Genomic DNA, 21,688 nt, shown 5'->3' on the forward strand with positions numbered 1-21,688 from the left:
GGGTTTCCAGAATTCTTACGGTGGTTGTTTCTCATCTGTGTGAGCTGGTGTTTAATCTCTGAAGTTGCTGGGTTTTATATTTTTTGATTTCCTTGAAGGTTTATTTGTGATATAAGTTGGGTTTATTTCATTGGTTTCCTTTCTGGGTACTTTCAGGTGGCCAAGGCTCAGCTCACCTGTCCTGGGCTGCATGCTGTAACCCTAGGTGGCTGGGACCAGGCCTGCTGCTTTGTTCTGGTTTATTGAGGTCAAGCACCTGCTGTGCTGGAGAAGATGAGGTGTTCCTATTCCAATGGCAACAATTCTTCAACAGGGGCTGCTGGCAAAAGTGCTGCAATTGAGCGTGGGAGGCACAGAGTGGGTGCTGTGGCAGCTGGGGCACAGGCAAATGTACACCAGCAGGGTGGTGTTGGGCTCCATGAGTGACTGCAGCAATGATATCGCTGAGGGAGGGGCTCCCAGTGTGTCAGTGGGACTACGGTTGGTTTGTGTGTGCATGGGCACTGATATGGTGGTGGTAGATTCTTATACATGTGGGCCCTGGCAGCGTGGCTTGGGGAGGCTGTGGCTGAGTGCACACCGTTGAGGGGAGGCTGCAAGTGGATGCTCACTGGTGGAGGTTTGTCTTCAAAAATACTCTGATGGGAAGGTGGAGACTGCCAGTCAATGATCTATGACAGTGAACTCTGGCAAGGATTTTGTCAGGGCAACTGAGGCTGCGCTGCAAGCAGGTGTGGCCAGAGCAGATACCAGCAGATGGGGGGGTTGTTTAGATCACACCAACCCAATCCTGCAGGTAAGATAGCCTTGCACTCTCCAGGTCCAGCTGTTCACAAGAGGGTAAAACCACCTAGAGGAGCATGGCGAGCCTTAGGGGATGGGCTCCCTCCGCTGTGCTCCACTGCAGCTCTTCCCATGCCAAACCTTCTGGACTCCACGTAGACTGGATTTCTGTCTCTACCAACTCTCTGGGCAATTCTCCTTGCCATCTCAAATGTCCATGGGGCTCATAGAGGCTCCTGCAGCTAACATTCCAGAGGTCTGTGACAAAGGTGAACCATTCTATGCCTGTGTCACTCACCCCTTCTTTAGGAGCTGCTAGTGACAAGTTCTGGTATTTGGGAACCCCACAGAGTATTCTCGGCCTCCTCCCTTTTCAGCCCTAGAGCCTGCATTCTTTCTCCCTATATCTACTCTCAGTGCCTTCTTCCTGAAGATCTGTTCGCATTGTGCTTGTCTACTTGATTGTCTGGTCTCTCTTGGTGGGAGAAGCTTTTACTGGCTGTGTCTAGTGTGCCATCTTGGATCTTCTCCTTCCAAATCATTTTTTCAATGTTCCATTCTTTCCCCACTGCTTTGTAATGCCACTTCTGTCATCATTTCCATACATTCATGGATCTTTCTGTTACTTTCTTATTGGTACCATAACAAACCTAGTAGCTTATAACAACACAAATTTATTATCTTACCATCCTGGAGGCCAGACATTTAAAACTGGTTGGCAGAACTTCATTTCTTTTCGGGCGTCTAGGAGAGAATCTGTTCCTTGTCTTATCTAGCATATAGAAGTTGCCTGCATTCCTTGGCATGTGCCCCACTTCCAACAGTGGGATCACTCTGATGGCCACTCCTGTCTTCACATCATCTTTTTTGACTTTGGCCTTCCTGCCTCCTCCCCTCCCCTCTATTCCCCTCCCCCCCTCCCCCCCCCCCCCGTCTCCTTTCCCCTTTCCTTTCCTTTTTCTTTTTTTTTTTTTTTCCACAGAGTCTTGCTCTGTCGCCCAGGCTGGAGTGCAGTGGCACAGTCTCAGCTCACTGCAACCTCTGCCTTCCAGATTCAAGTGATTCTCCTGCCTTGGCCTCCCGAATAGCTGGGATTACAGATGTCCGCTACCACACCCAGCTAATTTTTGTATTTTTAGTAGAGACAAGGTTTCACCATGTTGGCTAGGCTGGTCTTGAACTCCTGACCTCCGGTGGTCTGGCTGCCTTGGCCTCCCAAAGTGCTGGGATTACAGGCGTGAGCCACCGCTCCCGTCCCTGCCTCGTTTTTTTCTTTCTTTTCTTTTTTTTTTTTTTGAGACGGAGTCTCACTCTGTCACCTAGGTTGGAGTGCAGTGGCAGGATCTTGGCTCACTGCAATCTCTGCTTCCCAGATTCAAGCAATTCTCCTGCCTCAGCCTCCCGTGTAGCTGGGATGACAGGCATGCACCACCATACCCGGCTAATTTTGCATTTTTAGTAGAGATGGGATTTTTAGCTAGGCTGGTCTCAAACTCCTGACTACAGGTGATCCACCTGCCTCGGCCTCCCAAAGTGCTGGGATTACAGGTGTGAGCCTCTGCTCCCGGCCACCTCTTTCTTTTAAAGACACTTGTGGTTATGTTGCACCCACCAGAATAATCTCCCAATCTCAAGATCAATACATTAATCACCACTGTAAAGTCCTTCTTGCCAGGCATGGTAATATATTCACAGGAACCAGAGATTAAAATGTGAACATCTTAATGGGAGAGTGCATTTTTCAGCCTACCATAGTCATCTTTCTGGACATTCCATTATTATTTTCTTGTGTTTTTGATTCATTCACCCTAAGCATACCCATATCTCAATCAGATAGTTATACTAGCCCAATAATATTTTGGGGAGTTTAATCCTGCTATTTCTTTTGTCTGCTCACTCACAGTAAGATGTGTTTCCTCATGTGTTGTGTAATTTTAGATTATAAACTCATTATCTAGGTATCTGTGGCAATCTCTTGTGGCCTTGGTTAGTCTTATTTCACCACAAAGCTTTAGCCATTGCTTCCCCTAAGTGTCCAGGAGTCTACTCACTGACCCAGAGCCACTTCTCATGATATTTTATATTTTACTGGCTAAGAGCTTCTTGTATCATATAGTGGTATAATTTCAAACCCCTAACATGTATTAGGGAAGACTACTGATAATAAATACACAGTGTAGTCTTCCTCCATTCAGGGATCCACCCAAACAAAAAGTTTTGTTTTTGTGTGTGTGTGTGTGCTTGTTTTCTCCCTCTTTTAGTTCATGTATTTCTTTTCTTGGTTACCCTTTAACTGAGGCATAGCTCTTTAATAATCCAGACATTATAAGAAAATAACTCCTTTTCTACTTACTACCTTGTTTGGATCTTAAGGCCTCTCCTCTCCTTATGTGTGCATTAAAACTTACACACTTAGATTACTACTGAGATAGGCACACTCCCTAGGGCTTCTGCTGCATTAAGTCATGCTTAGTGCTCTAGCTTTCAGTTCGCAGTTTAGTTTTGGCTACGGGAGATTTTGCTTACATTTATTGTAAGTAAAATATCTAGGAGTTTTCCAGAGTCTTCCCTGTTTAATTCCTCTTTAACACTTCTCAATGGTGATTTATCTTGGGTGTGTCATACATACATTACTTCTTGAGACTGTTTGTGTTCTTTGTACCTTAGGTAGGCAGGAGCTGATTTTCGGGGGATAATTGGCTCTTGCTTAGGGACACTTTTGGTTTGGTCACAGTTCTAAGTGTCAGCATTATATTATTATCAGTAGCACTTCTACTGTGTCTAGATATTACTGATCTTGCCTCTGAGAGACTTTTAGTACTGTGATAGAGAAAATAATACATTATCAAAATGTTTTTTCTGTAATACCAATTATGAAGTGTAAAATACTTAAAAGAAGATACTTTTACCTTAATTTTCAACCCAATTACCCTAATTCTTATTTTCCTGTTCTCTTCCTAGGATGTGTGCAGTGTTTGGTGGAATTTATTGTCTTCGCCATTCAGTACAGTGCCTTGTAGTGGACAAAGAATCCAGAAAGTAAGGAAGATATAAGTAACCTTCATATATATGTATATATCCCAAACACAGGTGAAAAATGCTGAAGTCAATTTAAAAAAAAAAAGATTCTTCAAAGATCCTCCTTGGTATTAATAACATATCAACCTTGATTAAAAGTAATTTGTGTTTAGGTCCTCCAGAACAAGAATAGTGAGTTCAGAATATAGAAACTAAATTAATTTCCCTGCAATATGCCTATAGCTCCTGGTCATCCAAGCTTGGAAGACAAATCATTTGAGCTGCCAGGGGGTGGGTGATGAGTGATGTTAGTTTTCCTTGTGGCCTTACCTCCTCTAATTGATTTTGATCAGATGACAACAAAGCCCTCTGTTATTGCATTTTTAAAAATGGAATTCACCTAAAGACTCATCAGATTAATCTCTGCTGATAATGCATGTCACTCCAAGAGAAAAGACTTTAATGAGTTTTTTAGGTAGGTTGTTGTCATAAACTATGCTGCCCTCGTATCTGAGGATAAATTTTTTTACAATAGTATCAGGCCTATAGGCTGCTTTAGGATTGAAATAAGAATTTACCTGTTCTTTAAAAGAGCTGAACACCGTTTGTTTACTGTATATTTTATATTTCAGTTATAATCACTGGTCTGAATTACACTGGATAGAATATTCTCTGATTTCTGCCTTCTACACTGAAACTTAAATATTTTAGATCCAGTTTTAGAGACTATCTAAATTGCTATGTGTTTTTCTTTTTTGTTACACGTTCTCAACAATCTACTGACCTGTATTTCTTGGATGAATGTTTTTAGGAGTATATAGTTAAATAGTATTTTTGAGATTATAAAACATTTTAATATTTGAACTGGAAGCTTAAATAATATAAATTTTAAGCCGTTTCTTTCATTTTACAAAAGTTTTGTATCGTCTAAATGGCAGACAATGTCTCTTAACTTCTTATAGACTAGTTGTAGTGAAAAAACTAGTATTTGGAGGTATGGTGAAGAAAATCCTCAACTCTAGAAATATGTAATGCTTAGATAGTAAATTTGCTTTGGAAGAGTAATTCTGTAGTATAAGATAACACTGATACATATTTTAAAAGGCTTGTAAAGTACCTTTAGCACTTTTATAGAAGGATAGTATAAAATGAAATGTGATAATTTGCAGAGAAAAATTAATCCCTAAAGACCCAGGATGTTAACATCTTGATTCCTGAAGAACTCTATGGAAGTTAAGGGATAGTTGTCTTTAGACTTCTAGAATCATTTTTCTTTGTGCATTCATTTTGCTACAAGAGTATGTTCCCATGACAGAAAGCCAGATAATGAATTGCTTATTTGGTGTTTATTTGCTTATATTCTTTTATCCTTGGGGTCCCATTTCAGTCCCATGTGACTTGAATAATTTGCATAGCTCTTTTTTTTTTTTTTTTTTTTTAAGTTATGCTAGTATAGTAATTGCATTTGTTGAACTAAAGGCTACCTTTTCCTTACCTTTGTCTTAGTTTTTATGACATGCTCTGAACAGAGGAGCTCTTTTTTATGATCCGGTACAGATTCCAGTTGCAACGGATAGCTGAAAGCTAATGGTCTAGAGACCAAATGAATCTCTAGATTGGTGGTTTTCAAACTTTAGTGTGCCTAAAAATTACCAGGTAATCTTGGCAAAAATGCAGATTTCTGTTCTTCACCCTCAGAAAGTGAAATTGGTTAATATGCTTAGGGGGAATGCAGTAATTTGCAGTTTTAAAGAAAACCCCAAGTGAATCTAGTATAGGAAGTCCTTAGATGACACTGAGAAACACTGATCTATAAGGTAAAATTGAGAGTTTAATTAAGGGTACTGTGTTCCATGGCAAACTGGGATCTCTAGGTCTTAATTCAGTCTAATCCTTATCAATTTGAAACTGCCAGATATACCGACAATCAAATGTGAATTCTAAATAGCAGGCAGACTGCTTCTAAGAATATCTTCATAGAAAGACATGTCTTGTTTTGTAACTTCTAAGGCATGAGTAAAGGTTGGGTAGCCCTTGAATGAGAGTAGACTTGGATTTCCATTAGTGCCATGAATGGCAGTGGGCAAATCCTTTCCTCTAGACCAGATCCTTTATCTGTAAGATGAATGACATGGACTCTGCAGTAATCTCTGGATCTCCTTCTAGATTTGACATGCTTTGGTTGAGTTATTTAATGCTCTTAGAAAGTACTTGGCTTTTCCTTAATATTTAGAAATAAATTATCTTAAAATATTTTATATGCTCAAATGTAAGCCATTCTCTCATAATGCATAATCTTCAGTCCCAGTGAGAAATTTAAAAAAGTTGAACAACTTGGATGTGCCTGCTTTTATGAATGTAAATTAAATAGCACACAGTCTTCTTGTGCTATTAATTATATTGTTATATTACTAGAACCCCAGTTTTCCAGTGAGCATCATCTTCATGTCCTTGTTTTTTTAGAATGCAATGATGTTGAATTCTGTATATGAATCTCATCCTGGAAAATTTATTCTAAGCTATAACTATTTCTGTAACTTGACAGTTTAAAAAACTTGACCTGTAATCATAATACTACTGTTATCTACAATATTCTCACTATACTAAATTGCTTAAGTGATCTGTAAAAGTTTTAAGAGTCAAGCAATACTTGAATAGTATAAGTTCATATTTATACCTTCAGTAATAATTACCATATTTATATTAAAATTTTCCTCTTTAAACAAATCTAGCAAGTCAAATAATCTTTATAAATACCTAAAGCTAGCATTGGCTGAAGTTGGCTCAAGTCAGTATATCTTTACCAAACACAGCTTTGCCATTCAAAATCAAATATACAAGAGAGATAACCAGTAATAGGAGATATTTTGTTAGGACTTGAAAATAAAGTGAGGGATAGTTTTTTGGGGGAAAAACCTTGACCTTGTATTGGGCAAATGCAACATACATTTCTTTTTAAGGATTCAAGGCTGGCTTAGACAGTTGTTATATTCTAGGTATAATTAGGGTACCAACTAAGGAATCTGCAAAGATTTGCGTTTGTCTCCTTATGATTTTAGTTTGCCTTTCTTTTCTTAGTTTTCTATATGTAACACTTGACATCCTCTCTCCTGTTTAGGACAGTTAAGAACTACGTATACTTTGAGTCAAAATTCTGAGTTTATTCTGTGATCCCACAGACTACATCAGAACCCTCTGTCAGTCTCCACTCCCCACTGTCATGTCCCCTCGTATGATCATTTCATAAGTTCTCTTTAAGAAAAAGCAGGATCTCACTGTTGTATCTCCAGAACCCCCCGGCAGGTTCCTAGTAGCCATTATACTCAATAACTTTGACTTAAATAAATGAATAAAGATTAAAGGCTGACTATAACCCTTTTTGTGCTTTTCTTTGCACTGTCCATTTAGGAAAACTGAGAGAGGCATAAGTGATCACAGCATTGAGTTTTATGTGGTGATTATACATCAAAATACTGTACCAACTTTGAGAGAAGAAATAGGGCATTGAGGAGGCACATTAAATCATGGTGTATGGAATATGTAACCAAATGCATACGTATTTTCAGCCAGATTTTATTTTTCATTTTTGTTTGATTGATTCTGCTTTCTTATTTGAGAGGACGTAGGTACGTATCAGTGGTTCTTTTCTAAACCTTTTCACTAAATTCTAATACTGCATGCTTCCGTTGACTGTTTTTGGAAACACTGAATGTTCTAGTTGAATAGTTTTGTTTTCCTTTGCAGCTGTGCTGACCAGGTAAAACTCCTGTAAATTAGATCTGGCCATTTAGTAGTATAGTATTTGATATTTTGGTAGGGTAGAAAAGACCTTGGGCCAGGACCAGATACATCTATAACCAATAGTTGTAATTAATTACTTCAGCTACTGTTCCTGTGTACTTCAGCTGTCTCACTTACCTGCTTTCCTACTATGACTCTCTCTTGATGTCAGGAATATATTTTTCTGATGTCAGGAATATATATTTTCTGATGTCAGATATATTTTTCTGATGTCTATGCCTTTTTTTTTTTTTTTTTTTTTCTATTTTTGAGACAGAGTCTCACTCTGTCGCCCAGGCTGGAGTGCAGTGGTGCAGTCTCGGCTCACTGCAACCTCCCCCTCCCAGATTCAAGTGATTCTCCTGCCTCAGCCCCCCTAGTAGCTGGGATTACAGGCATATGACCAAGCTTGGCTAATTTTTGTATTTTTAGTAGAGACAGGGTTTCGCCATGTTTCCAGGCTAGTGTCAGACTCCTGACCTCAGGTGATCCACTGGCCTCGGCCTCCCAAAGTGCTGGAATTACAAGCATGAGCCACCATGTCCAGCTGTCTGTGCCTTTTCTAGATACTTGGAAGTTAGTAATGAGTAGAATGTTAGACCAAGTTTGAGGTGACTGATTCTTAACACCATTTGTCATTGCTGAAGCACTGATTTTAGAATGGCCTGCTTGCAAAATGGTAGTGGTCATATTCTGGATACTTAACATCTGCCAACCCCCATGCTAGTTGTTATGGGCATAAAGAAGTGAATAAAACATGGAACCTGCCCTTGTATACAAGGAGACTTCAGTAAAGAGTACAGCTCTAAAGTTAGATAGATTGGATTTGGATCCTGACTTTGTCACTAGCTGTGTGTACTTGAGCAATTGTTTAACTCTCTATGACCCAGTTTCTTTATCTAGAAACTTGGACAATTGACTACACCTACCTCGTAGGGTTATTATAAGTATTAACTAAATAGATAAAGGTTGTAGAACCATTTGTTACACATTTTAAGTGCTAGCTATGTTAGCTAACAGTAACTGTTAATACAGTTGGAGACCTTGGAATCCAGTGGTGGGGGATACCTATTGTGAAGATTCTTCTGTGCTATGCTAGTAAGGAATTTGGACTATAATCAGAGATAGTTTTAAACAAGATTAGATTTGCTACTTTTAAGTTGGTAATTCTGGCAATGATTTGGAAGAAGCACTGTGATGGAAAGTGATTCTTCACCTCCTAAATCAGAGATTCTGTATCATGTTTTTTCCTGTCTCTACACTATTCACAAGTACAGAATACTTCATTAACCATCCATCCATTCACCCATCCATGCAACAAGTATTATTTGTTTTCTTTGTGCCAGGCACTGGAGATACAGCAGAGAATAAGACAATCAGGGTCTTTGTTCTCATGGAACTTAGAGTCTACTGGGGGACATTACAGAACAACTAAATTTATAAGATAATTGCACATTGAGATCTGTTCAGTATGCACATCTGGCCCCCAACTTATTTAAAAAACTTGAGTGCCTTTATATAATCTCAGAATAAAGTGTAAGACCTTTTTATATGACACATGATGAGTGAGACTCTGTAATCTGGCGTCTGTCTCCTTGTCTAGGCTCATCTCCCTTCCCTACTTGCCTTTCATTTTATTGTCACATAATACTGAACTGTTCATGGGTCTCTGTACGTGCTCTTTTCTTACTTGCCTTTGTAACCCTGCAAATGCTGCCCTTCTACCTGAGATATCTGTATCCTTCTTTGCTTGCTTAACTGTATGTTATCCTCTAAAAGCAACAAATGTGTCACTTCCTCCAAAGAGCATTCCCTGATACTCCACCCCTCCACCATAAGGTGAGTTAGGTATCTCTTCTAGTACTGTGCAATTCCCTATCCTTACCTTTTATCACCGGACTTTGCTATTGTCTTAAAATTGTCTCTGCCTGAATCTTCAAAACTTGTCTCTGTCTGAATCTTGTCTTTTAGGGCAAAACATTTTTATTCTTACCCCTTAGAACAGCACACATGGTTGTTATGCTATACATTTATGTTAAACAAATGAACTACCAATTTGCTAGCAGGTCATCTTATTAGACATTATAAGAGTCTAAGGCAGTATCAGTGGAGATGGAGAGAAGAGGCTAGTTTTCAGGAAGTATTTATAAGGTGGAATCAAAATGTTATAGCAGACTAGATATAAGAAGAGATTTGAGGTAGGAGAACTGCTGGTTATGCCATTAGCTGACAGGGATTCCATGGGAGTGGGAGCAGGTGAGGAGCCATGATAAACTCAGTTTGCAGCATGCTAGTTTTGAAAAAACGCTTGGCTAATAATACTGTATTTTTCCTTGAGGTTTGGTAAGAGCAGGTTTTAAGTTCCTCATGACACCCACAGATGGTAATGATGGGTGGTGATAGATGTGTTAATTTGCGGTCATCACTACACAGTGAATATCAAGTCATTACATTATGCACCTTGAATATATGCAATTTTTGTTTTTCAATTATTTATTAAAAGGGAGCTTGGAGTCTATCCAGAAAGTAATAGATAATAGACAGTTACAAATATGGATACAGAACTTAGCAGAGGTGAGAGCCTAAAACTATAGATTTGAAGTTATTTGCCTGTTAATGGTGTTTAAAACTATTAGAGTGTGTTTCACCCAAAAAAAAAAAAAAAATGAGTGGGAAGCATTTGAAATGGTTTTATGGATGAAGTGGCATTTGAACTAGTGTGTTTGAGAAAGCTCAGAAGGCCGTAGTGACTAGGGAAAATTATTTTGTTTTCTTTAGTGATTGAGAATCTTCTAATTTCCTTAGTACATTTTCCTTTAAATTATTCCATATGTGATTTCTGCTTTCTTTATCATAAAATTATTTGGTATATTCATTCTGAAGATCACAGAGATTGAATACTCATTTCAGTGTTATTTTTCTCTTCTGGGCCAAATTCCAGATATTGAGTTTTCATCTTACTGTTTTCTTCCTCATCATCATTTTGCTATTTACACACTTATATCATTGAACCAAGAACTGAATAACTTGTGATTTGTTGATTTAGAAAGCTTAGCTCTAGAAATGTTCTCTCTGGCTTCAGTGTTTTGTATGATCAGCTTGGTCATTGTGTCCCTGTAACTGGGGACACCTATTATGTTCCTCCTCAAATTACTATTTATGAGGCTCAGCAAGGCCCTCAACTAAATCTTACATGATTTAATCTTTCCTGGCTTCCTCAGGTTTACGTGGGAAAGGTATTTTCATGACTCTGGCAGCACTGTTTAATTTTGCTGCTTTCTGTTAATTAAATGTCATCTGATTTTTTAAAATGAATCTTTATAATACAAAGACTAAATTTAGATCAAAATCAATGTTTTTTTATTCATTGTTTTCTCAATTAGGCCAAATATATGACAGTAAGTTAAATGTCTGAGAGGAAAACAAATCTTATTACTTGCTTAAACATGTCTTGATTTGAGCAGCTTTGCTTAAGCCTAGAGCCTTAGTACTTCAGCGTGCTATTATCAGGTGAGTCATGTGATTATCATCTACCAGACTGAGACTTGGGCATATATGACCATCACCTCAATTTTTGCAGAAACAAGTATTTTATCTGTACCAATAGCCCTTGACTTTTCTCCACCTAGCACAACATAAAAGATACAACAGTAACAGTGGCATGCTTGACAGTGATTCTTTCCTGGGATTTGGGAGCTTATCAGAATCTCCAGGGGTACTTTATAATTTCAAAAAGTCCCCCAGGTGTGATTCTGATTTGCTTCCTTCTCCTCCTTTTCCTCTGAGAATCACCGTTTCATTAGAAACCTCAGAATAAATAGGCACATGTGTTAGTATCTTCTCCTGGTATGGTTGAGCTCCCTAACTCCCACACCGCCATACTTGCCTTTTGAGTGATCTCCATTAGTTCTTTCTAATATAACTTTTGAAACAAATGTCTGTCAACAAAGGTATGGCTACCACCAAAACAACCTTGTTCATGTTTAGAAGCCTACAAAGCTTGAGGGCCAGGTTTAATAATGCAGTTTAAATGGGAACCCTTTGTAAAGACTTACACTCAGGTCTGAGATTTATATTAACACTGACCCCCTCCCCCAGTTTTATTTTAACATTTTATGATGAGCATTTTCAAACTTATACTGACATGGAAGGAATTTCGAGAGAACACCTGTATATCCACCTCCTGGATTCTATAATTAACATTTTAATAAACTTGTTTAGTCACATATCTACCCAAATATTAACCCCTCTATCCTTGTATCGATTCATCTTTTTAATGCATTTTACTGTAAATTGCAGATGTCAGTTAAATTTCCCCTAAATACTTCCGCTTACATTTTATTAACTGGAGCTCAATATTTGTTTAGTGTTTTTCTTTTGATGTAAATTTACATACAGTGAAGTGTCCAAATCTTCAGTGCTCTTAACTGAGTTTTAACAAATGATAAATCTGTATAACGTAAGCCCCTATCAAGATACAGAAATTTAACACCCCCTTTTTTCTGCCCAGTTATTTCCTCTTGACTTTACATAGTCTGAATTAAAGGTAAGAAAAAGGCTTGTCAGTGCTTACAGGACAAATAGAGATTGATGTTTAATGACAGCAGATTTCTCTTCTCAATTGCCTGAAGTACTTTGTGTTTCAAATGTTATATGAGTGTTTTAAAATAGAAGACTGAGTGAATTACTTATATTTTCAGTTTTTAAAACATTATTTTGGAACATATCAGATGTAAATACTTCAGATGTATTTTGTTAAGTATTTTATAAGGCAAGAGCTGTAGTTCAATGAAATAGGAGGAGGTATGTATAGAAACAGAAGTGTAGAAGAGAAAGAAGGTAGAGATGAGATGGAAAAAATCGTGTAAATATTAATGTAATATAACAAACGTTATATTTAAAGGTGGTTAATTGGTTAAAATATCTATTATGTACATGTGACATCATTAGACATCATAGTCTATCCTTACAGCAGTGGGATGCCATTTATTCAAAAATACCAGCATATCATAATCTGCCTTTAGGAAATGCAAATTAAATTCCTCTCACTACTGGTCTTGAGTGTTGGTCATTTTATTTTTAATGCCTTTATTCCTGGAAAATATCACTTATATGGCTTATTTTTAGAGTCATTGAACAGATTTTAACTTATACCAGTATATTTCACAGTATGCTTTTGGAATTAATTTGCTTACATTTTATGAGGGACAACACATAAGTTCATTTCTAATAAAATAATTCTATTCCCCAAAGGAGAAGCTGTGACACAAATAAATTGATATTTCCGTAATGAAAAGATATAGCAAACACACAGTCATTTGCATATAGTTCCTGAAATATTGCATGCTGGCTTTGTCAGTGCTGGTAAGTCCATTTCAAGGATGTTGCCCTTAGTCCATTAGTTTGGATAATGAGCCCTATAAAGTACATTTATAACTTGTGGCACTGCAAGGAGATGGATTCTAATTTTCATCCTTTTATCTAGACACATTGAAAGAAGGTCAATGGAGGGTTCTATATGATTCATTGTCCCAACACATATCAGATGACAGAGACCTGATAATGTCCATGCATAAGTGTTTTCCTTATTTGGAAACAGCACTTCAAAGAAATCTTTCTATGATCATCCTTTGAAGTAAAGTGGAAACAGATATTAAAAGAAGCTCTATCACATTTTTCTGTTTCAAACATTATCCAACACGTGATTATATAGCTATTCTTGGACAAAAGAGAAAACAACGTTTAACAGAAAAATAAAAACCCTGTAAAAGGCCTTCACAGGCTGTGAATGGTATAACAAGGTATTTAATCAATTTTTCTCTCTTTCTTTTCTTAGAACTGTGAAGGGGGGCAGGGAGAAAGCCTGTTTTCTAAACAAAGGAAATGTTTCTATGTTCCTAAATATTAGGAAACTAATGGTTTACTATAATTCTTATCCTGACTTTATTCTTATTAATGGCATTCAAAATACATGTTTAAGTTGTATTCCATGTTCATTTTGTACTTCAGAAGCCCTCAAAACAGCAACAAGAATATATATTCTGTCATTTAGTGTCAGTTTTGTGTCAGAAAACGTGGAATTGTAGGCAAGTTGTAAATCTTGTCTTCACAAGAAATTCATTTTAGATTCAAAATTGGTAGCTGATTATGTTGTTTTTCTCAATTATTTAATTATTAATATGAACTTTTATGGTATGCTTATCTTCTTTATAGATGTAAAGCAATTATAGATCAGTTTGGTCAGAGAATTATCTCTGAGCATTTCCTCGTGGAGGACAGTTACTTTTCTGAGAACATGTGCTCACGTGTGCAGTACAGGTAAGGCCCCCTCCACCCATTAGCAAGTGAAGGTAATTTTACTGACATTTCTGTATAATTCTGTTCTTCAGGTAACATGCAAATAAATGCCAAACCAAAGATATATTCAATATCTTACTTGACTTACAGGGTCTGGTATTAGGGGAGCCTCGCATAATTTCAACTCCTTTACTTCAGCTGGGGTTTGTCTGTAGGTCAGGCATTCTTCTTTCATGAGCCAAGAAAAGATTAAAGCCGAACTTGACTTGGTTTGGGGAGGTGACACTTTTATCCTGACTTAAATCTTTGAAACGTGCCTTCTGGTCTTTATATAACTATAAACGAAACTTACTCATGGAATCAGAATTACTGCTTCACTGTTTTATGCATTACAGGCAGATCTCCAGGGCAGTGCTGATTACAGATAGATCTGTCCTAAAAACAGATTCAGATCAACAGGTAAATTCAGTCCTATATATTTTTAATAAAAGTTGTATATATGAAGATGTTTCAGTATATATATACATGGTGAACTAATCACTGCAGTCAAGCTAATTAACATATCTCTTTACATAATTACCTTTCTTGTGGTGAGAACACTTAAGATCTACTTTCAGCAAATTTTAAATATACAATACCATATTATTAACTGTAGTCTTGTGCTGTACATTAGATCTCTAAAAGTTATTCTTTTTGTGTAACTGAAAGTTTGTACCCTTTGACCAACGACTCCCCATTTTGTCTAACTCCTGGCAAGCACCGTTTTATTCTCTGCTTCTATGGCTTTGAAGTTTTTTGTATTTCACATATAAATGCAATAATGCAGTATTTTCCTTGTTGTGTCTGGCTCATTTCACTTAGCATTTAATATCCTCCAGGTTCATCTATGTTCTTGCAAATAGTAGGGCTTTCTTCTTTAAAGATTGAATAATATTCCATTGTTTACACATACACACACCCCATTTTTAAAAAACCCATTCTTCCATTGATGGACACTTAAGTTGTTTCCAAATCTTGGCTGTAACGAGTGCTGCTGCATTGACCATGGGAGTGCAGACATTTCTTTGAGATACTGATGGATGTATACCCAGAAGCTGGATTGGTGGATCATAGGACAATTCTATTTTTAATTTTTTTGTGGAACCTCCATACTGTTTTCCATAATGTTTGTATAGATTTGCATTCCAACCAGCAGCATACAAGGATCTGCTTTTTTCTACATCCTCGTCAGCACTTACTGTCTCTTGTCTTGTTGATAATAGCCATCCTGAAAGGTGTGAGATGATACCTCATTGAGTCCTGTGCTTTCTAATAACATTGTTACTAATTTAATCTACATAGTAATATGTATAAATCAATATTGGCAAAATACAGCGTATTAAGCTATATGTACTAAAGTTTGAATATCCCTTCTCCGAAATGCTTGGGATCAGAAGTGCTTGGATTTTAGGGTTTTTTTGGGGGGTTTTAGAACATTTTGGATTTCGGATTTTTGGATTAGGGACACTCAACTTGTAGTACTTTTTAAATGTGTTTTTAAAAAATACATGATGGCAATAATGTAATGGCATTGGTTTCTTAAGGATTTCCATCCAGTGAAACAAATAGTTGCCTCTTATATAATAGATTTACTTTAGGAAAATCAGACTAAATACTAGATTTTGACAATTATTTCTGTGAAGTTGAAAATACATTGTTATGGGAAGAAAAAGAGAATCCCCATATAATACATTTAAAAATCTGGGAGGAAAAGACAGTAGCCAACCCTATGGCAATGATTGTAAGTCCACTGTTAGGCCTGGTGTGAATGAATTTCCACACATATCCCCAGTTATGGTATTTCCTTACTACCATTGTTCATTTCGGTACTCTCTTCTTTCTCCTTACCCCCAGTTCCATAGAGGAATGACATTATGCCTCTGATTTTTCCTCAGTCAGACCTCTTAAATTCCAGGGTACCCAGTTCTCCTTCTGACCATATTTTATAGTTACTGATAAAATCACCTTACTCAGTAGGTGTGATTGTTGGTTCTATGTGCCACTGCTAAAAGTAGGCTCCTATAGTTCCTTAAGTTGAAAGCTTCTTCTTATATGAAAGAAGTGTGTGAGTGGATAAAGTCAATTCATTTGTCCCGATTTTTATTGGTAATAAATGAACATTATATACAAAAAAGTCCCCCAAATATACTTGTTATATGTGTAAGTATAAATATTTTCATTAAGCCATTCAGCAAACAATGAGTGCCTTTTACCTTCCAGCCAGTGTTGCTGCGTTCTAAGGAGACAGTGGTCACTATGATAGCATCTCTGCTCTCAAATAGCTTACAGTCTGGAGAATATGGATACTGATAAGTAGCAACTGTAGTTCAGTGTGACAAGTGTGAGCATGGGCATGTAGAAGAAATAGTACAGCAGCTATTATATTACTTACTCCACTCTCCTACAATTACTGGTTTATTATCTGTATCTCCCAGTAAGCTATGAGGTTTGTGAGTGGATCAAAGAGTGCCAGGGAGGCAAAAGAGTGAAGAGAGCAAATAGAGATAGCTCTTGGAGGAAGCTAAGCTGTGAAGAGAGTAAGAGAGAGGAACTGGTCTTTGAAGAGGGACATGGAGATGAAGAGGGTGTTTCTTTACTTTAAAAGATTAGTGTATATATTTCAGCTGATGGGATGAAGCCAGTAGAGAGGGAGAGGTTGAAGATACCGAAGTAACAAGGAGGATAATTGATGGATCAAGGTCCATGCAAAGGCTGGGGAGGCTAAAATTCAGAGAACAGGCAGAAATGTTGCCCTTGGATGGAATGGGAGACACGTTGAAACCAGAGGGTTAATACATTTGTAGATTTGGGAATTCCCATCTTATGGGTTACATTTATTCTTGAAATTATAAACAAAGTGAGGTCATCTTTTGAGAGTGGGGTGTGCAAATGTGGATAGGTAGAAGCTCAAGGAAAGATGTAAAATAATCATCATAAGGAGTCAGAGAGTGTATTGTCTCATGGTCAAATTGCTGAGCAATGTTAATGGCCCAGTTGAGTCTGAAGGTCATGGATCTATAGTGGCATTAATCTCCCCCTATCCTTCCAGCTCTTTCATTCTCTTACCTCCCCCTGCCCCCCAGTCTGTTAAGAGATGTACAATTCCTCATTCCCTCTGTTTCTTTTCAGTTTATCTCCCTTCTGCCCTTTTCCTTTTCCCTATGCTAGACCCCATAGTAAATCTTCTGAATTGCTCTTTGTCTGACACTCCCAGTACCCATGTTGTCATGTCCTTCCACTACACCCACAGAGGAAGATCCCATCCCTGAGTCAGGCTATAATCTTCACCTGGATCACTGATGGCTGCTTAAGAAAACCATACAACCAGACAGACTAACCATGCCACAGATGCAAGGGTGCCAGCGTTATTCAGCTGGACCTTCAGCACACATCACCAGTCAGTTCTTCCATTGGCCTGACATCTCCCTTTCCCTTTTCCCTCAGTGCCTAATGCAGGTCTTCATGGTTTTACCCACCCTGCTTATCCCTTGCTCCTCTCACCCTGCTGCCCCTCCCCCGACCTTGCCTCACTGAAAATAGTGAGGCTATCCACCATGCACAGTAGTCTTTGACTTCATGTCCCACCACTACGTGTGTACTTTAACTCACGAATGAATCAGGAGGCTCCCCTCCTTGTTCAAAGCCAGCCCCTTTGACAAGTGCCCTTGACACACACACACACATACACCCCACCCTTTATTGCCTGCTCTCTCTCCTGTATCTTCAGCCTCTCCCCACTGTTGCTGGCACCATTTTGTTTTTGAACAGACATACACACACATACACACACACACACATACACAAGCAAGCATTTTCTATTTCATATATGCTAATATATATACACACACACACACACACACACACACACACACACACTAGCATTTTCTGTTCTAAAAATAAAAAAGGAACCACTCCCTTGATTCTGTCCCCATCTCTAGCTATCTTCCCTCTTATCAACATTTTCAAGACAGTGTCTATACTTGCTGCCACCAGTTCCTTACCTCCCATTCATTTCTATGACACTGCAACCTAGTTTCTATCCTCATATTTCTGCTACATTTTTTTTCTTGTTAAATTCATTAATAACTTCACAGAAGTCAGAGCTAGGAGTTATTTTTTGGTTCTTGTCTACTGGGACTTTTCTGGTACATTTGACAATGTTATTATTCCATTTCTCTTGAAAGTCTGTACTCTTGGCTTCCATGAAACTCTGCTCTTGTGGTTCCCCTCATGACTCTGTTTCCTCTCTACTTTGTTAGTGGGCTCTTGTTCCTTTACCCAGTCCTTAAATATCAGGGCTCCTCAGTGTTTTTCTCTCAGCCCACAGTATGTCTTGCTGTGGGCGTACTCACTGGATGACTCTGTGTAGTCTCATGATATCAATTCTGCATAAATCTTGGTGACAGACACTTCTATATCTCCCAGGAGTGTCTGGCCCACAAGCTTCCTGCTGGACGTCTGTCAAATGGAACACGCTCAAAACTTAACTCACCATCTTCCCTCTGCAAATTGCTCCTCATCCAGTGTTCCCTACTTCTGGGAATAGTTCTGACATCCTTTCAGTGGCAACTTCTTCCTTGCCTCTCTGACATCTCATCAACTTCACGTCCTTCAATGTACTTTCTAAAAGTTGTTTTGATCTGCCTTTTCTCACTGTTCCAGTTACAGGACTCATCATCTCTGACTCGTAATTGGTCATCCTTCTCTCATCTTGTCTACTTCAAATCTGCCTTCTACATATCCTTCAGAGTGATCAGTCTAAAGTGTGTGTCCTGCTTGTCTTTGTTTCCTGTAGAGAGTTTTCTTCCTTCATCTTCTCCCCCCTCTTTTCTTTTCTTTTTTTTTTTTTTTTTGAGTTGTACAGTATAGATAGAATGATGAGACTTAGAGGGAAGAATAGGTGTGGGTCCAGGTAAATTTTATGGTATTAGAGGGTTGAGGGAGTTCTTTTTTGATGGTTTTTATCATTTCTATGAGGTTTAAGACAGTTAACTTCTCAGAGTTCAGGTGACAGAGGTACTGTAGTAGGAGGTTACTAATTGCATCTCAGTTAAAAAAAAAAAAAAGGTGATAGTTGTAGAAATCAAAAGAAGTCCTTACATGTTATTGCACTCATTAAGATACTTTTCCAATTATGGTCATGTTTTTAGTTCTACTCATTTACCTGTTGTTCAACATTCAATGTCTTAGTGGCTACTATCTCTTTAATACCAAAGTGCATTTCCTATCATGAACAAAGGGAGTTGAGAGGAACATGGAGAAATAAGTTTTTGAGACATTTTGAGGCCAGAAATGTACATAAAAGTAGGATAGTCATGGTTATCAAAATAATTTCTATTGTAAAATTTGTTTTAGGTGTTTCCTCTTTGGGCCATCACTGTGACATTCTCAGTCAAAATGTAGCATAGCACTTATAGGACAAAGTGCAAATGCACTTTTCCCTTTTGATAAGTATTTTCTATGTGAGAGGATAAAAATTTCCTGAGATTGAAGATTAGATTGAGGATTAGTATTGAAACTTTAGGATCTACAAAGAAACATTGACCTGGGCCAGGTGCAGTGGCTCATGTCTATAATCCCAGTACTTTGGGAAGCCAGGGTAGCTGGATTGCTTGAGGTCATGAGTTCGAGATCAGCCTGGCCAACATGGTGAAACCCCCATCTCTACAAAAAATACCAAAAAAAAAAAAAAAAAAATATATATATATATATATATATATATATATATATATATATATATATATATATATATAGAGCCAGGTGTGGTAATGCATGCCTGTAATCCTAGCTACTTGGGAGGCTGAGGCACGAGAATCATTTGAATCCAGGAGGCGGGGGTTGCAGTGAGCCAAGATTGCACCACTGTACACCAGCCTGGGCAACAGAGTTGAGACTCCATCTCAAAAAAAAAAAAAAAAAAAAAAACATTGACCTGAAGATCATTTAAAGTTTTTAAATATAAAGCCATCTAGCATATCATTAATGCCTAGGATAGTATACTACATATCAATAAATAGTATTTAAGAATAATTTTACATTTTACTTTTGATTCTGAATTTCTACTTTTATTAATGGAGTGTTTAAAAATTATTTGTTTTCAAATGTTTTGATATATATTTAGTTTGCTTGCTTCAATATGATTGGAATGGGTAACATCTTTAATTATTAGTGCTAGTTGCTGTTTTTAGCCATTATGAGTAATCAAGATTGATTTAATATGGTCTAATTTCAAACAGCAAAGTACACATATTTCAGAACTAAGAAGTCCTAATTGTACCCTTTGAAAATACAAATTGAATATCCCTTATCTGAAATGCTTGAAACCAAGTGTTTGGGATTTCAGATTTTTTCAGATTTTGGAGTGTGCCAGTTGAATGTCCCTAATTTGAAAATCTGAAATCCAACATCCTCCAATGAGCAACATGCTCCAATGAACATTTCCTTAGAGCATCATGTCGGCAGTAAATTTTGGATTTTGGAGTATTTTGGAATTTAGATAATGGTTACTCAACCTATAGTAAGTTTATAGTAAGAAACCTATGGTAAGTAAGGATTAAATAAATATTAAATGTATTTAAAATAGTTGTTATCTATGAGAATTATGAAAAGATACATAAATATGTTTCAAATTCTGTTCCAAAATTAAATCCTTACAAGCCATATTTTTTTTCAGACATCAAGAGATGTTTGAAAAAGATACTCAGTTTAGAAGTTAATAGCATTTTAATGTTAGAAGAATGAAAATGAGATCTAACAGCTGTGTCTGATACTTTATTTTTACTTTTTAGATTTCCATTTTGACAGTGCCAGCAGAGGAACCAGGAATGTTTGCTGTTCGGGTCATTGAGTTATGTTCTTCAACGATGACCTGCATGAAGGGCACCTGTAAGCATAGTGGAGTGGTTATTTGTATTTTGTGTTTGTTTAGGGGGTAAAGGGAGCAGCTATTACAGTTGTGAAGGTGCTATTTACAGAGATTTTCTCGCTTTTTTTTTATTCACAGTTTTTGTTTATACAAAATATGGTTATAGAGTAAGTCATTTCATACCATCCCCTTACCTATAAACATTTCAGTGGCTTAATCTTCACAGGCTTAATGTTTTAGTTCTCCAGTGAAGGAATTTTATGACTTTCAATTCTAACTTTTATTTGGCTTATTGGAAACCTGGTTGTGTAACAATTTTTTTTTTACTGCTAATTGTTTTTTCTTTACTTTCTGTCTTAGTCCATGTGAGCTGCTATGAAAAAATACATTAGACTGGGTAACTTATAAACAATAGAAATTTATTGCTCACAGTTGTAGAGGCTGAGAAAGTCCAAAATCAAGGTGCCAGCCGATTCAGTGTCTGATGAGGACCTGTTCCTCATAAGTGGCACCTTCTGTGTGTCCTCATATGGGCAAGGGAGTAAAAAAGCTTCCTTGAAGCCTTTTATAAGAACACTAATCTCATTTATGAGGGCAGAGCTCTCGTGACCTAACCATCTTCCAAAGGCCCTACCTTTTAATACTTTTGCATTGTGGGCCTACTTGAGGTATTAAGAGGTAATACTTTTGCATTGCATATGTCAACATATGAATTGTGAGGAGAGACAAATATTCAAACCATAGCACCTTGAATTCTAAATTCTAAATCCAATTACTGAACTTTTTTCATGTATAAATTTTCCATTTATTTTGTTTTTTTATGAGACTAAAGTTAAGGACTACTTTACCTGCTCTTTCACTTATATGTTTCAAAATTTTTGTTTCCAGCAGCATTAGATATCATGC

The 21,688-nt window shown here is 37.4% G+C and overlaps 1 protein-coding gene across 3 annotated transcripts in view; it reads left to right on the forward strand.

Moving 5' to 3' along the window:
• Positions 1–21,688, forward strand: part of CHM (CHM Rab escort protein) — a 184,269-nt gene that overhangs the window by 131,029 nt on the left and 31,552 nt on the right. For all 3 annotated transcript variants that reach the window (XM_007992195.3, XM_037989467.2, XM_037989466.2), the window contains exons 9-12: positions 3,745–3,822; positions 13,795–13,899; positions 14,274–14,337; positions 20,706–20,802. In XM_007992195.3, coding sequence (XP_007990386.3) covers positions 3,745–3,822; positions 13,795–13,899; positions 14,274–14,337; positions 20,706–20,802 — 344 coding nt within the window. The remainder of the gene's footprint in view (positions 1–3,744; positions 3,823–13,794; positions 13,900–14,273; positions 14,338–20,705; positions 20,803–21,688) is intronic.

This window comes from Chlorocebus sabaeus, chromosome X (genome assembly GCF_047675955.1).
Source record: "Chlorocebus sabaeus isolate Y175 chromosome X, mChlSab1.0.hap1, whole genome shotgun sequence".
Lineage (NCBI taxonomy): Eukaryota > Metazoa > Chordata > Mammalia > Primates > Cercopithecidae > Chlorocebus > Chlorocebus sabaeus.